Source organism: Theropithecus gelada, chromosome 16 (genome assembly GCF_003255815.1).
Source record: "Theropithecus gelada isolate Dixy chromosome 16, Tgel_1.0, whole genome shotgun sequence".
NCBI lineage: Eukaryota > Metazoa > Chordata > Mammalia > Primates > Cercopithecidae > Theropithecus > Theropithecus gelada.
In genome coordinates this window covers 58,029,490-58,045,724 of record NC_037684.1, presented here as the reverse complement: position 1 = coordinate 58,045,724, position 16,235 = coordinate 58,029,490, and the positions used below count along the sequence as shown (strand labels likewise).

General features: G+C 56.3%; 1 protein-coding gene and 1 non-coding gene across 4 annotated transcripts in view; both read left to right on the top strand.

Annotated features, from left to right (window-relative positions):
* The first annotated feature begins 1,169 nt into the window (after positions 1-1,169).
* Positions 1,170-16,235, top strand: part of SLC43A2 (solute carrier family 43 member 2) — a 57,912-nt gene continuing 42,846 nt past the window's right edge. Inside the window, exons 1-5 of one of the 3 annotated variants that reach the window (XM_025363335.1) lie at positions 1,170-1,254; positions 2,124-2,330; positions 12,182-12,389; positions 14,009-14,064; positions 15,805-15,881. In XM_025363335.1, the coding sequence (XP_025219120.1) occupies positions 2,171-2,330; positions 12,182-12,389; positions 14,009-14,064; positions 15,805-15,881 (501 nt within the window). In that variant the 5' untranslated portion in view covers positions 1,170-1,254; positions 2,124-2,170. Of the gene's footprint in view, positions 1,255-1,695; positions 1,964-2,123; positions 2,331-12,181; positions 12,390-14,008; positions 14,065-15,804; positions 15,882-16,235 lie in introns of those variants that run through there. The other 2 variants (XM_025363336.1, XM_025363334.1) reach the window with 2 other exon arrangements.
* LOC112610504 lies at positions 12,659-12,762 on the top strand. The gene has a single exon (XR_003116396.1). It is a non-coding gene; the product is annotated as a small nucleolar RNA U13 (small nucleolar RNA).

Sequence of the window (16,235 nt, the reverse complement as noted above, 5' to 3'; positions counted from 1 at the left end):
GGCTATTTTTGGTTATTTTTTTATTTTGGTAGAGACGGGTCTCGCCATGCTGCCCAGGCTGGTCTCGAACTCCTAACCCTAAGTGGCCCTCCGACCTTAGCCTCCCAAACCGCTGGGATTCCAGATGAGAACACCGCGCCGCAGCCCTGGGATGCTAAGCCAGCCCCCCGGAACGAGCTAGGGAGACCAAGCAGATTCTGGGGCAGTCAGACGGTCTTCCGAGCTCGGGCTAGTGCCTCGGATCTGGGGGACGAAGACGGGCAGCTGAGCTTTCGGAGCCCGGGCTTATCAGACGGGGACCCGGACCCCCTCGAACCCTCGCAGGCTTGTACGAGCCGGTGGACGTGGGTGGAACGGGGTGAAGGTGGGGGGTGGGGCTCACCGCGGGCAGGGAGCTCCCAGATGACCATCAAGGGTGAAAGGTCCCCGGGGGACCGAGCAGTGCGAGAACACGGGCGGAGAAAGGTCAGTCTGATGGGGGGACCTCAGGAGACCCCATCCTAGGACGGGAAAGACCCGCCCCAAATCCCCTTGCAGGTTTCCAAGGGCCAACTTCCAGGGACCGGGCAGACGGCACCCGGTCGGTGCATCAGCAGGGGGCGCCACGGCTGGACTGGGTCCGGGATCCCAGACCCGAACACGCCGGGACGGGAACCACCGGGGCGGGGGAGCGAGGAACCAGGACCCAAAGCCCGAGGCGGCGGGGACGGCGGCGCTTCGTGGGGAGAAAGCGGGGTGGGGATTCGAGAGCGGAACCACAGCGCGGAGCCGGCGCATCTGGGCGTGGTGACCCGCGCGGAGGGGGCAGCTGGGGACGGCGGGGCGGCCGCGGGAGAGCCCAGCTGGGGGCGCTGGTGGCCCGGCGGCTTCGCGGGGGAGTCCGCGGGGGTCCGGGACGCGGAGCCGGAGCCCCAGCCTCACAGGGTCAGGGCGTTGGAGAGGTCGCGGGGCGATGTCGCCGGGGATTCCCGGCCGCGCCGTGACTCGGTCAAGTTGAAGGCTGCAGAGCCCGCAGCGCCCCGGCCCCTCCCGCCCCCCATCTCTCTTGTTTGTCTCAGAGTCCGGCCGGAACCGGCTTCTGCTCGCGGCGGGGCGGGCGGGGGCCTGGCTGCTGATTGGCCGACGCCTGTTTCCAGCCCCGCTCAGCCAATCAGCGGGCGGCAGTGTTTTCTTCTTGGGGTCGGAATAAAAGGGCTGGAATAAAAGAGGGCAGAAAAGGCGCCGGGCGGGCCCGACACACGCCGGAGGAGCCGGGTGAGCTGGAGCCGGGGGTCGCGGCCGGGGCGAGGGCGCGGGGGCAGAAGCGCCCGCCGAAGAGGCGCAGGGAGAAAACGTGGGAATAAGAGGAGAGAGACGGAGCGATGAGGGGCCTCCAGGAAAGAGATGACGAACAGATGCGGGCTGGGGATGGAGGCGCGGGGCTCCAAAGCCATGGAAACGGGCGGGTTGCCAGGGGAACGCCCGGGATGGGGGTCGCGGGCTGGCTCGCGCCGCCGGTTTGAACCGGCTTCTCGTCTCCCACGCCGGGTTCGCGTGGCCGCAGCGCCTAGCGACCTAGACGGCGGCCAATGGCGCGGCAGTTCCTGCGCCGTCCGGCCAATGAGCGCGCCGGGGCGGGCCGTTCCGTAGCTCTGGCCGCTGATCTTGTGGTTGAAGAAACCAGCTCTGGGGAAGGGTCTCGGGCGCGGGCGGGAGGGCACCTGTCAGGGTTCCTGGGAGAGGCAGCCCCCGGATCTGCCCCTGCCCACCTTACGCTGCGTTCCATGCTGGCCCCAGGCGATGTCAGTCCTGCTGCAGGCCAGGACTAGTTCCACGGCCCTCAGCATGCGTTAGCCTCTTCTTGCCTCCATGCCTCAGTTTACCTCGGAGTGAGCTGCAGGAGACGTCTCCCTGCCTGGCCAGGGCGGCTCTGTCGTAGCGGAGGGCAGCGGTACGAGCCGGCCGCGGGGTCGGGGTGGCCCAGGTCCGGGCAGAGCTGGGGTTCGCCTCCTCTGCAGCGCGCACCGGCCCCCGCGGCCGGGGAGGAGTGACAGTCCGGAGCTCTGCGGCAGCGGCCAGGGCAGCTGGGGGGCGGCCGCAGGGGCTGGGCAGGGCCGGCCGCTGACGCCGAGGTCTGTGCGCAGGTGGTGCAGAGCCGGAGTCGGAGCCCGGAGCCGCGCCGCGCCGCACCATGGCGCCCACCCTGGCCACTGCCCATCGCCGCCGCTGGTGGATGGCCTGCACGGCCGTGCTGGAGAACCTCCTCTTCTCGGCAGTCCTCCTGGGCTGGGGCTCGCTGCTCATCATGCTCAAGTCGGAGGGCTTTTACTCTTACCTGTGTACCAAGCCAGGTGAGACAGGCGCCTGGGGCTGCGGGGGGCTCCTGGAGCCGGGGCTTTGGGAGGGGGCGGGATGGGGGTGAAGACCTCGCATGCCACAGCACTGCCTTGCCCAGTGCCGCTCGGGTATCCAAAGGCCCATCTGATCCTCACCCAGCCCTGCCGGGTACTTGTCATTGCCCCTGTTTTGTGGATGAAGACATCGAGGTTCAGAGCCATCTTCTGTCTTGCGCAAGGCCACAGAGCCTGGGCCTGCCATCCACCCAGAGCCCCACCTGCTGTCCAGGGTGTTCCTTCCACCCCCTAGGAACATTGCTGGACTCCTCTCCTCTCCTCTCCTCCCCGCTCCTGGAACATAGCTTGGCTGGTAGTAAACATGTTGCTCTCTGCTTGTGAGAAAGAGGAACTCCTGATTTAGGGGCGGGGGTGCAGCAGGAGAGGAAGTGGCCTTGCCTCCAGCCCAGGGAGGGTTCATCTAGAATCTAGACGTTCCTCAGGCCGTTGTGGAGTCTCCTAAGTGCTTGCTGGACACAATTTCTTGTCTATTTTTGCTGCCTTGTGATTCTCCAAAGGGCATTTCCCGACAGGGGCTCTGAGGACATCTCCGTGGCTTTCCAACCCCGTGAGGATGAAGGGGAGGAGGAGAAGGGAACGTTTATGGAAGTGATGCTAGGCGTGTCCTCTCCTCTTTGCCTCGCCACTGGAATTGCTGAAGGCAGGCTGAGGATGCTTCTCTGCATGACGTCTGCACCATCCAACACGCACGCACCTTCACACCTTCATACCTTGTTGGAGGATCCTGATTACTACAGGGCAGTAGGTTCAGCCCCACAGGAGGGCCGCAGCAGCCCCCAGCCTCTAGCTTCCTACCCTCCTTCCTAGGCAACCTTAACAGGCAATGTTTCCCTCTGTCTTCTCCTTGATCCTAACGGTAACTGATAATAGCTGAGCTCACATAATCTCTCTCGCCAGTGCTCCAGTGCCCATAGATGGAGGTAGCCCAGGTTTGACTTCCTGAGTCCCCAGCAGCAGGCCTTTTCTTTCTAGAGCTCTTTGCAGGAAGAGAAAGCTTTGGACCAGCTCATGCTGGGTGTAATCCTTTGTGGAAGCCTCCCTGTTTCCCTTCTCTGATCTGCCCCGGAGATTCCTGTGTGTCCCAGTCTCTAGGGAGGGAGGCTTAGCTGGAGAGGTTCAGAGCAGGAGAAAGGAGAATGCAGAGGCCGCGGGGAGAGGACAGAAAGTATATCATTAATAACTAACCTTTAGCCTTTAGCCACTCAAAAATATTTCCTAACAGCCTAAGGGTTCTTGGCAGGCCTTTCCCCACATCAGCAAGAAATCTTGGGAGTTGGGAAGAGTCAGACCTTGTTCCCTGAACAAGCTTTCTGCTTTGCCCAAGCGATGTTAGGAGATTAATGCCAGTCCCGGAAAGGCACAGGTTGGAGTGTTTGCTGCTGCTTCTCCTTTCCTTTCCTCCCTTAGAGATCCTGACCCTCCCTGCTTCCCTCTCTTGTGGGCTCTTTCAGGCTGCACACAGGGTTTAAAAAAAAAAAAAAAAAAAAGCAGAAAAAAAAGTCATCATCCCCAGATAAAGCTTTTTTTTTTTTTTTTTTTTTTTTGAGTGGAGTCTCGCTCTGTCGTCCAGGCTGGAGTGCAGTGGCACAATCTTGGCTCACTGCAAGCTCTGCCTCCCAGGTTCACGCCATTCTCCTGTCTCAGCCTCCTGAGTAGCTGGGACTACAAGGGCCCGCCACCTCACCCGGCTAATTTTTTTTGTATTTTTAGTAGAGACGGGGTTTCACCGTGTTCACCAGGATGGTCCTTGATCTCTTGACCTCGTGATCCACCCGCCTCAGCCTCCCAAAGTGCTGGGATTACAGGCTTGAGCCACCACACCTGGCCTCAGAGAAAGCTTTTAGTGTCTCACCCAGACCAGAGAACTGTTGTGGGCAGGTGTTTTTTTTTTTTTTTTCCACCCACCATGGTGTCAGGAAGGTCAGATTCTAGGAGGTTTTTTTTTTTTTTTTTTTTTTTTTTCATAGACTGTCCACGGATTTAATTGATAGTATGGTTTTGGCAGAGTTGGGTCTGGTCCCTTCATTCCTGCCTCAACCTTGGCTTCTTCCTCTGTCTAAGTGGGAGGAGTCCCAGAGACTGTGCCAGTGTGGTGCTGAGTTGGTGTTTTAAGCCCTGGGCAGACTTGACAAGTTGCTCCTCTAAACCAAAGTGAAGGTGAAGGGTCAGGATTGTGGGTTGAACATCAACTTCTTATCCGTGCTTTTGCTCCTGCTTCTAATTTTGGTTTTTCTGATTATCTGGCAAACCTGCTGAGCCCGCGTCCCGGGCGGGAAGCCTGCTGATTGCACACAGCTTATCTCTCTGGCCTCACTGCTCCTTGATTCTTGGAGTCCGCATAACCAGTTTTCTTTCAGGCCAGAAATCTCCACACGCTGCTTGTCTGGGAGTGCCTGGTGAAGTTAGGGTGAAGGTTTCGGCTTCGGTCTGATATTTTCAAACTTGGTGCATGGCTGAATTGCAGAGAAGCAGTGAGGCCATTTTTTGAATGTGTTGAATTAGACTTGTGAAAGGCTGAGCCGTGTCCGGCTGATGAGATGCAAATTTGTCAGCTTCGTGTCGCTCTAGGACGATGCTTTGGTTTGTTCTCTAAAGAAAATTTGCCTGAACCTGTTGAAAGATTCTTAGAACTCTTTCTCAGGACTCCAGCCAGAATCTGGCCACAGACGTGGTGTTGGGTTCCAACCTGGGGAGGTGGCAGAGGGAAGGAAACGGCTCATTTCTCAGCTGCCCCTCAGCTTGTTCTTCCTTGCCCGCTGGGAGGGGTGGCAGGCTGGATTTGGGGACCTGGGTGCAGGAAGTTGGTGACGGGTTTTGCACAATATCCTCCAGGTGTTGGCTGCTGGATGCCTCCCTCGTCCCCCTGGTGAGGGCAGGAGACCAATTGGGTGTTCAGTCCGAGAAGCACGGGGCTTCCCATTTAGCTGTGTCCTCTTGGCCTCTGGGATGGCAGTGTGACCGCCCACGCCTGGGCTCTTTCTTCATTTTCTCTGTTATCAGCCTTCCAAAGTGCTGGGCCTACATGCGTGAGCCATCATACCCAGTTAGATTTTTGTTTTTGTTTCTGGGACTACAGGCGCCCGCCACCATGCCCAGCTAATTTTTGTATTTTTAGTGGAGATGGGGTTTCACCATGTTGACCAGGCTGGTCTCGGACTCCTGACCTCAGGTGATCCACTCACCTCGGCCTCCCAAAGTGCTGGGATGACAGGTGTGAACCACCACGCCCAGCCCTGGTTATTTATTTATTTATTTGTTATTATTTTTTTGAGACAGAATCTCACTCTGTTGCCAGGCTGGAGTGCAGTGGCGCGATCTTGGCTCACTCCAACCTCTGCCTCACAGTTTTAAGCAATTCTCCTGTCTCAGCCTCCCAAGTAGCTGGGACTACAGGTGACTGCCACCACACCTGGCTAATTTTTGTATTTTTTCGTAGAGATATGGTTTTACTATATTGGTCAGGCTGTTCTCGAACTCCTGACCTCAGGTGATCCACCCGCCTTGGCCTCCCAGAGCGCTGGGATTACAGGTGTGAGCCACCGTGCCTGGTCAAATTTTTTGTAGAGGTAAGTGTTTCACCATGTTGCTCAGGCTGGTCTCAAAACTCCTGGGCTCAAGTGACCTGCCGACCTCAGCCTCCCAAAGTGCTGGGACTACAGGTGTGAGCCACCATACCCAGTTAATTTTTAAATGTTTTGTAGAGATGGGGGTTTCACCATGTTGCCCAGGCTAGTCTTAAACTCCTGGGCTCAGTCGATCCACCCGCCTCGGGCTCCCACATTGCTGGGATTATAGGCGTGAGCCACTGCTCCAGGCCTACATGTGCATAGTTAATCCCCTCTTTCTTGTAACCTAAACATTCAGTAAACATTGACGAAGGTGCGGTGCTGGGGACTCAGAGCGAACAAGTCATCACGCGCACACCTGTGTAACCTGTGTAATTCCAGGTGGTAGCCGGGCCGCCAAGAAAGAGCCAGAATAGCTGCGGAGATCTGGCTCCTAGTGGGTGGGAGGGCCTCTCTGGGGTTCAGGCTGAAGCCTGGAGGTTGAAGAGGGGTGAGTCAGGAGAGGAGGGTACACTCTGGAGGAGAGGAGAGAAGTGGGAAGGGGCCGGGCCTGCAGGGCCTGGGAGTCCATTTGGGGAAAGTGAATTTTATTCCCAAGGCAGGAGGAAGTCAGGGAGGTAGAGGAGGGCGACGATCCAGTTCCCCTGTTAGAGCCTCGTGTGAATCGTTGAGGGCTTGCCCCATGCTGGGTATGTTTGGATGGCATAGAAACCAGAATCGTCACGGCCTCTGCCCGAGGAAGTCACTCACGGTCTGACCATGGGCACGAAGGCTGACCCCAGTTGTATGCCCCTGACTGCTGCAGTTGCTCCGCCTGTGGTGGTGGGAGAGAGCCTCTCACCCTGGCACCGAGGTCGCTGTGAGCTCACCCTGGCATACAGGTTGCTGCGAGGGCAGAGGGGCTGCCGCCCACCTTGGGGAAGCAGGTCCAGGCTTGGTCCCCATGGGCTGAGTGAAGCTGCAGATGTGGACAGGAGACTTCTCTGCCGCCTCGAGGACCTCTTTTTTCTTGGGGGACGGGGAGTGGGGGATGGAGTTTTACTCTTGTCGCCAGGCTGGAGTGCAGTGGCGCAGTCTCAGCTCACTGCAACCTCTGCCTCTCGGCAGAATTAAAGCAATTCTCCTGCCTCAGCCTCCCAAGTAGCTGGGATTACAGGTGCCTGCCACCATGCCCGGCTAGTTTTTTGTATTTGTATTTCATTTTATTATTTTTTTTTGAGATAGAGTCTCACTCTGTCACCCAGGCTGGAGGGCAATGGCGTGATCTCAGCTCATCAAAACCTCCATCTCCCAGGTTCAAGTGATTCTCCTGCCTCAGCCTCCCAAATAGCTGGGATTACAGGCACCCACCACCACGCCTGGATAATTTTTGTATTTTTAGTAGAGACGGGGTTTCACCATGTTGGCCAGGCTGGTCTCGAACTCCTGACCTCAGGTGATCCGCCCGCCTCGGCCTCCCAAAGTGCTGGGATTACAGGCGTGAGCCACCGCAGCCACTGGATAGCTTTCTTAAATCCAACCTTTCACGTTTATTGCTGTAAATGTGACTTTTAAACTTTTCCCCCAGTTTATTTGGAATTTTAAAAATTCCATAGCAATGGGTAAGAAGGTTTAAAGGCTGGAGCCGGCAGCCTCAGGATGCGTCTCAGAGAAGAGCTGGCGGCCTTGGCTCTTCCCGCCGCCCCAGCCTCCCTCCATGGTTCGTGACCTCATTTCCCTCACAGACATCCGCTGGCCACCCCTGGCTTCTGGTGTCCGTGAAGATCCATCCAGCTTAGGCTGGCTCTCAGGGACCTCGTGGGAGAGTCTTAGTTCCGTTCTCACCAAGCGATACTCAGGGCCTCCTAGTGTTGCCGACACCAGGGGCAGCCTTTTCCTGGCTCTGTTCTCTCAGCATTTCCTCCCTGGGATATGAGCCTCTAACCCAGGCAGACCAGCCTCGGCATAGCTCGAAGGGTAAGAGCGGGAGCTTCGGGGTCTGACAGCCTGGAGTCATGAGACCTTCGGCAAGTGACTTCCCCGCTCTGAGCATCCCTCAGGGACACTGTCACAGTATCCTCGTGGGGAATATGGGGTGGGTGTGGGCACACCCACTGAGCGTGGCAGCTGGCACACACTGGCACTGTGCACATGGCAGCCGCTGCTGGGCCCACTGCTCGGGGGCCAGGCTCTGGTCAGCCCAGGACGGCCTCTGCCTGTCCGTGCCCTCCTGTCTGTTGTTTGCTCTGTGTCTGAACTGACCTCTCACCTATATCTCCCCTGCCAGACTGAGGACTGAGATGCTGCTTCCTGTTGCCGGATAGACTAAGGATTTAAGAGCCGGGAGATCCTGGGCAGGGGCCATCGGTGGGCTGTCCAGGGGCCCGCACCCTGGAGCGGGGGGCTCAGAAAGCAGCCAGTCAGGGAAGGGGGAAGCTCAGGAATTTAGAGGGAACCTCAAGCCAGGTACTCCTTGGCCCCCTCAAGCATCATCTTGGAGGCCCCCTCCCTTTGTCTCCTGGGGTATGGGGAGACTCCTATTTGACTTGGGGGAGCCTGAGAGAGCCACAGCACCCTCTTTTCTCCCTGATTCCTCTGTGAAGATCTTGTGCGTCTTCTGTGAGCGGGGCTGAACAGGGTTCCTCCGCCCTGGCCCTGGGTCTCCTCCTAAGCAGCCCTATTCCTGTTCTGGGCACTCACTGGCCACACCAACTCTTGCCTGTCTTCTCTGTCCGGCCTGGGCTGGGCCACTTCTGGCCGCCCCTGAGGAGGCGTCTGTTTCATAAACAGGTGCAGGTGAGGAGCAGAGCAGGCTGGCCGGGAATGAGCAGAGCAGGCTGGCCCAGGGTCAAGCTCTAGGCTGGGAGCAGAGGACCGCCCCACGCCTTGGCACTTCCTGGGCGCTTAATCTGTTTGTCTCTCTCCTGGCCCACAGTGGCCCAGGTGGGAGCAGAGGGAGGGGAACAGCCTGGGTGTGTCTGTGTTTGGGCATCTGCTGGAGCGGTGACGGTGACGGTGGTGCTGCTGTTTACTGTCAACAGAGCTTCTGGGCTCACCAAGGGCTTCGTTCCCTCCAGCAGCAGGGAGACGCTCCCCCAGCAGAAGGGGAAGCTGCTCACCTGCCCCGCCCCAGGCGCATCTGTTGCTGGACAGGACTGCCTGGAGGCAAGCGGCCGGGTAGAGGGCCTGGTGGCCCCAGCGGCAGGGATTTGTTTAAGGGGAGAAGGCTGGTGGTCTAGAGTGCAAGGTCCTTGCCCCTGTGTGTCGTGGCTGCAGGGTAAAAGATGGGAAGGACAGATACCGTTGCCTCTCCCCTGACCTTGCCTCTCCCCCATGTAGTTAAAGGGGTGACCAGATCTCTAATCAATTTAAGACTTTTTGGTTGTTGTTTGTTTGTTTGGAGACAGAGTCTCACTCTGTGGCCCAGGCTGGAGTGCAGTGGCACGATCTCGGCTCACCGCAACCTCCGCCTCCTGGGTTCAAGCGATTCTCCTGCCTCAGCCTCCCGAGTACCTGAGATTACAGGCGCCCGCCACCACGCCCGGCTAATTTTTGTATTTTTAGTAGAGACGGGGTTTCACCGTGTTGGCCAGGCTGGTCTCAAACTCCTGACCTCAGGTGAGCCACACATCTTGGCCTCCCAAAGGGCTGGGGTTACAGACTGAGCCACTGCGCCTGGCCTGATTCTGTTTTTTTGTTTGTTTGTTGTTGTTGTTGTTGTTGTTTTGAGACAGAGTCTCACTCTTTTGCCCAGGCTGGAGTGCAATGGTGTGATCTTGGCTCACTGCAACCTCTGTCCCCCAGGTTCAATGATTCTCTTGCCTCAGCCTCCTGAGTAGCTGGGATGACAGGTGAGCACCACCACGCCCGGCTAATTTTTGTATTTTTAGTAGAGACGGGGCTTCACCATGTTGGCCAAGCTGGTGTTGAAGTCCTGACCTCAGGTGATCCACCCGCCTCTGCCTCCCAAAGTGTTGGGATTACAGGCGTGAGCCCCCACACCTGGCCCTGTTGTTTCTATTCATTCCGTAAACAGCTATTGTAGGCCAAGACCTGGGTGAGATACTGGGGACACAGAAGTGACCACAATGCAGACCCTGCCTCTCAGGGCTCACAGCCCAGTGGGGGATTAGACGTGTCTTTGCGCTTCCACACACGCTTTCGGGACTGTGCTCCCCGTGTGCAGCCACTGCGTCCGGCTGTGTGCCAGCTGGTCGTGCCCTGATTCCCATCCGGAGCCTCCGGTGGCAGCCATGATCATCATAGCCACGAGAACAGCAGCAACTGGCAGCGATTCGCTATTGAGCGCTTTCTATGCCTGGGTGAGCTCCAGAAAGTTTTCTGGATTTTCTCATTGATCTTCCCCCAAACTCTAGGAGGTGGATCTTATTACTCTAGGATGTCCATTTTATAGACAAGGAAACTGAGCTAGAGCAAGCTGATGCAGGTAGAAAGTGGAGGAACCAAAACAGGAAGCTCGAAGCCAGATTCCAGTTCCACGCTCTTCATCCACACGGCCCCGGCGAGCCTCCCTGGTCACACGTTGGCATGAGGCATGATTCCACCCCTGTGCATCCTTTCCAGTGACCTTGGAGGAGCCCCGAGAGGCCTGAGCAAGCCTTTGCAAACCTCAGCTCTACAGCCCTGGCGCCAGAGGGCTGCAACTGGAAGGCAGGCAGTTATCGGAAGAAAAGCGTTTCCTTGACTCTCCCAGTGTGACCTCGCGTCTAATCAAAGTCGGCTCCTGTTTTCTGCAGGATTAGTCAGCATCTCTTAACTAGCAGTCCCGGCCAGGAGAGCTCCTCAGCCACGTTCCCAGCCCGTCCTCCACCCTCCCGTCTTCAGCTGCCACAGCACTTTTCTCTGCCTTTTTGTGTTGTTTTGGTGCTGGGTGGACTTTGGAGGGGGCCATTAAGGGCTGGGTGTGGCAGACACACCAGACGCAGCACCCAGTGAGGTCATGGGATGGCATCACAATGACCCCGGCAAGGAAAATAAGAAAGGTGCATCTCGGCCGGGCACGGCAGCTCACACCTGTAATCCCAGCACTTTGGGAGGCAGAGGTGGGGGGATCACCTGAGGTCAGGAGTTTGAGACCAGCCTGGGCAACATGGTGAAACCCCATCTCTACTAAAAATACAAAAATTAGCCAGGTGTGGTGGCATGTGCCTGTAATCTCAGCTACTCGGGAGGCTGAGGCAGGAGAATTGCTTGAACCCAGGAGGCGGAGGTTGCAGTGAGCCGAGATCATGCTACTATACTCCAGCCTGGGCAACAGAGTGAGACTCTGTCTCAAAAAAAAAAGAGTCTGGGCACGATGGTTCATGCCTGTAATCCCAGCACTTTGGGAGGCCGAGGCAGGCAGATCACGAGGTCAGGAGATCGAGACCATCCTGGCTAACACTGTGAAACCCCATCTCTACTAAAAATACAAAAAAATTAGCTGGGCGTGGTGTCGGGCGCCTGTAGTCCCAGCTACTCGGGAGGCTGAGGCAAGAGAATTGCTTGAACCCAGGAGGCGGAGGTTGCAGTGAGCCAAGGTCATGCTACTACACTCCAGCCTGGGCAACAGAGTGAGACTCCGTCTCAAAATAAAAAGAAAAGACAAAAAAAGAAAGCCAAAGAAAATATCAAGGGGAGAAAGTGAGAAAGTGGCATCCGTCCCATGTTTGAGAAGGCAGCTGGACTTCCCATCGAAGGAGGTGCCCTGGTCTCCGCACACTGACAGACGAGAACTAGGCTATTGGGGTGAGGCCGGTGCTTCTCCTTCCCAAGTGGTCTGGGGTCTGCCTCCATGCTGGCTTCAGTCTGTCCCCGTGGACACAGCTGCCGTGAGCCGGTTCTCACCAGCCTGGGGCCGCACAGCCAGGGCGGGACCCTGAGGTCTGCTGTTCTGGGGTGGCGGATGGGACTCTCAGCCTGGGCTTCGTTGCTCTTCAAGGGACACGTGAAGCTCCTGAAACTGTGGATAAACTTTGGTGTGCATTTTCTGGGGAGGTCTTTATTGGATTCTTAAAAGGGTCCACAAAAGTTACCCCTCAAAAGTTAAGAACCTGTTTTCACTCCAGGGGACTTGAGCCAAATGGCCATCCAAGCCCGCTGTGGGGTAGCCTGAGCCCTCGAGAGGCCCCCAGCCAGCCCTGGCATTCCCAGTGGGGCACTCCGAATGGGCACCTGCCCCTCTGATCTTTGGGAATCCCTGTCTTGACCCCGAGGTCAGGGTTTCCTTCCCTCTTCACACAGAGAATGTCACCAATGGCACAGTGGGCAGCACAGCAGAGCCGGGGCATGAGGAGGTGAGCTGGATGAACGGCTGGCTCAGCTGCCAGGCCCAGGACGAGATGCTAAATTTGGCCTTCACCGTGGGCTCCTTTCTGCTCAGTGCCATCACCCTGCCCCTGGGTATCGTCATGGACAAGTATGGCCCGAGGAAGCTCAGGCTGCTGGGCAGGTCAGTGTGGGTCCCTTGGGGGGCAGGGAGTGGGCAGGTGGACCCCCTGGGCTGAGTTCCCCATGGAAGGGTATCCTGGTCATACCTGCTATCAAGTGTACTGTGGAGCTCCCTGAAGGCCCATCCAGAATGGAGTTCCTTCCCCATCCGCCACCGAATCAGCAGGTACTGTGGTCCTCGCCACGCTCCAGTACTCAATAAGAAAAGCACCAGGCTCCAGGCCGCCCGGGGGATCTGGAGTTGCTTGTCACTAAGAACATGGGTTTCTGATCCCTTTGTAGTTCATAAGCGTAATAATTGGGGTTTCACTCTCATGTGTGAGACATGCTTCCCTCAAACCTTCTTACAAGGCTGGCACAGTATTCATCTGATGAGAAAAAAAAAAACAAAACACTGGTTTCCACAGCCTGTTTGACCTTATACCTCCACCAGAAAAAAGATTTTCAACACGTACCCCCAATATAATAAGCACTTCGAATTCTAAATGATGTATATCTGTGCCTTTTTTTTTTTTTTTTCAAGACAGAGTCTTGCTCTATCACCCAGGCTGGAGTGTAGCGGCATGATCTTGGCTCACCGCAACCTCTGCCTCCCCAGTTCAAGCAATTCTCCTGTCTCACCCTCTCGAGTAGCTGGGATTACAGGTGCCTGCCACCATACCTAGCTAATTTTTGTATTTTTAGTAGAGACAGGGTTTTACCATGTTGGCCAGGCTGGTTTCGAACTCCTGGCCTCAGGTGATCCACCCGTCTCGGCCTCCCAAAGCGCTGGGATTATAGGCGTGAACCATTGTGCCCGGCCCCTGTGCCATTCTTTTTTTTTTCTTTTGAGATGGAGTTTTGCTCTTGTTGCTCAAGCAACTGCAGCTGGAGTGCAGTGGCTCCCAGCCCCCTATGGCATTCTTAATGTGCTTTATAATACATATACAAAAATGAAAATGGGCTGGCCATGGTGGCTCATGCCTATAATCCCTAATCCCAGCATTTTGGGAGGCAGAGGTGGGCGGATCACCTGAGGCCAGGAGTTTGAGACCAGCCTGGCCAACATGGCAAAACTCCGTCTCCACTAAAAATACAAAAATTAGCCAGGCGTGGTGGCACGCACCTGTAATATCCCAGCTACTCGGGAGACTAAGGCAGGAGAAATGCTTGAACCTGGGAGGCAGAGCTTGCAGTGAGCGAAGATCGCACCATTGCACTCCAGCCTGGGCGACAGAGCGAGGCTCCGTCTCAAGAAAACCCAGAAAAAGGCCAAGCGCAGTGGCTCACACCTGTAATCTCAGCACTTTGGGAGGCCGAGGCGGGCGGATCACGAGGTCAGGAGATCGAGACCATCCTGGCTAACAGGGTGAAACCCCGTCTCTACTAAAAATACAAAAGTTAACCAGGTGTGGTGGCGGGCACCTGTAGTCCCAGATACTCGGGAGGCTGAGGCGGGAGAATGGCGTGAACCTGGGAGGCGGAGCTTGCAGTGAGCCGAGATCGCGCCACTGCACTACAGCCTGGGAGACAGAGCGAGCGGCTCCGTCTCAAGAAAAACCAAAAACAACAACAAAAAAAACCAATAACACGGAATAAAGTCATAATGGTCAATAACATTGCGTTTCTGCTTGGTTTTAGCGCCTGCTTTGCGGTTTCCTGCTTGCTGATTGCATATGGAGCCAGTAACCCAAACAGTGAGTGTGCCCTTCCTCCATCTTTCGTCAGGGACAGGGGAGAGAGTGCCCTGAGCTGCTCCCAGGCCCACCTGCTCTTGGACACTGTCCTGGGCCTGCTGTTCGCTGCTCAAGTTAGAGGGGACACCTGTTAGGCCTCTACTCAGTTACTTATCTCAAACGGATGGGGGGATCAGAGAGCAGCCACCGTGGACAGGAGTCCAGGGTATGAGCAACTTCCACCTCATCACCAAACCAAGCCAGTCCCTCACTGATGCCAACCCGAGAGGCAAGTTCTAAGAAGCAGGCCGGCTGCAGGGGCCCGGTCCTCGGTGTGTGCAGAAGTCACGAGCCGAGTCCCCTCCAGGCAGCACGGGCCAAAGCATGAAGGATGGCTTAGAAGCCACCTGATCCACAGCCCTGTTCCGGTGGAGCCATTGTTTTAAGGACTTGTAGCACAAACACCGAAAAAGGACTTGAGTTTCACCAAAATCTTAGTCAGGCTCATCTACTGATTTTCAGGAACCTATACTTTTGATTTTGGTGAAGTAGCTTCTTTAGGCCTCCTGCTTGCTGCTAATGTTTGTTTTTGTTGTTGTTGTTGTTGTTTTGTTTTGTTTTAGAGACAGGGTCTCTCTCTGTCACCCAGGCTGGAGTGCAGTGGTGCAGTCACAGCTTACTGCACCCTGGACCTCCCAGGCTCAAGTGATCGTCCCACTTCAGCCTCCAGAGTAGCTGGGACTGCAGGCACGCACACCCACACCTGGCTAATTTTTAATTTTTTTTTTTTTAGAGGCGAGGTCTCACTTTGTTGCCGGGGCTGTACTTTTTTTTTTTTTGAAGCGAGTTTTGCTCTTGTTTCCCAGGCTGGAGTGCAATGGCGCCATCTCGGCTCACAGCAACCTCCGCCTCCCAGGTTCAAGCCATTCTCCTGCCTCAGCCTCTGGAGTAGCTGGGATTACAGGCATGCGCCACCACGCCCGGCTAATTTTGTATTTTTAGTAGAGATGGGGTTTCTCCTTGTTGGTCAGGCTGGTCTCGAACTCCTGACCTCAGGTGATGCCCCTGCCTTGGCCTCCCAAAGTGCTGGGATTACAGGCATGAGCCACTGTGCCCGGCCTCCCGGCTGTTCTAGAACCCCTGGGCTCAAGCAATTCTCCTGCTTCAGCCTCCCAAAGTGTTGGATTTCTAGGCGTGAGTCACTGCCTGGACACTGCTACTATTAATTGGAGAAAAGAAGATAGGTGTGCACCTTTTGCAAGAGCCCAAGCTCTGTGAAATAGGCAAGAGGAGGCCGGGCATGCTGGCTCACGCCTGTAATCTTAGCACTTTGGGAGGCTAAGACGGGGAGATCACCTGAGGCCAGGAGTTCGAGACCAGCCTGGCCAACATGGCGTGACATACAAAAATTAGCCAGGCGTGGTGGCGCATGCCTGTAATCCCAGCTACTTGGGAGGCTGAGGGAGGAGAATCACTTGAACCCGGGAGTCAGAGGTTGCAGTGAGCCAAGATGGTGCCACTACACTCCACCCTGGGTGACAAGAGCAAAACTCCATCTCAATTAAAAAAGAAAAAAGAAAAAGAAGTAGGCTAGAGGAGGGGGTGAGAAAGGGTCACTTCCACTCCCCAGATGTCAGGTACTAACCCCGGCCTGCATTTACTGGATTTACTGGGAGCCTGCACTGCCCAGGACTCTGGGCCGGTCTCGGCTTCCCGAGCTCGGCTGGGGTTTCCACTCACGAGCTTTCCGTTTCCCTATAGCTCTCTCCGTGCTCATCTTCATCGCCCTGGCTCTGAATGGCTTTGGTGGGATGTGTATGACCTTCACCTCATTGACAGTGAGTACGGACTTTTTAAAGCTCTGCAGTTCAGTAATCCGCTTCTAAATTTGAGGCTGCTTTGACTGGTTTCTGCGTCCTTGCCTTCCATGTGCCTGCGTGTGCCTGGGTGTCCCAAACTGTACAGGGGCTATGGATGAGGTGTCCTGGCAGCAGAGCCTGGCAGGGCCTCCTTGGCTGAGGTCCCTACAGGCAGCAGGGCGTGGCTCTCACAATCCCTTGCCTTTTTGTTTTTTTTTTTTCTGAGACGAAGTCTTGCTCTGTCGCCCAGGCTAGAGTACAGTGGCCGGATCTCGGCTCACTGCAAGCTCCGCCTCCCGGGTTCACGCCATTCTCCTGCCTCAGCCTCCCGAG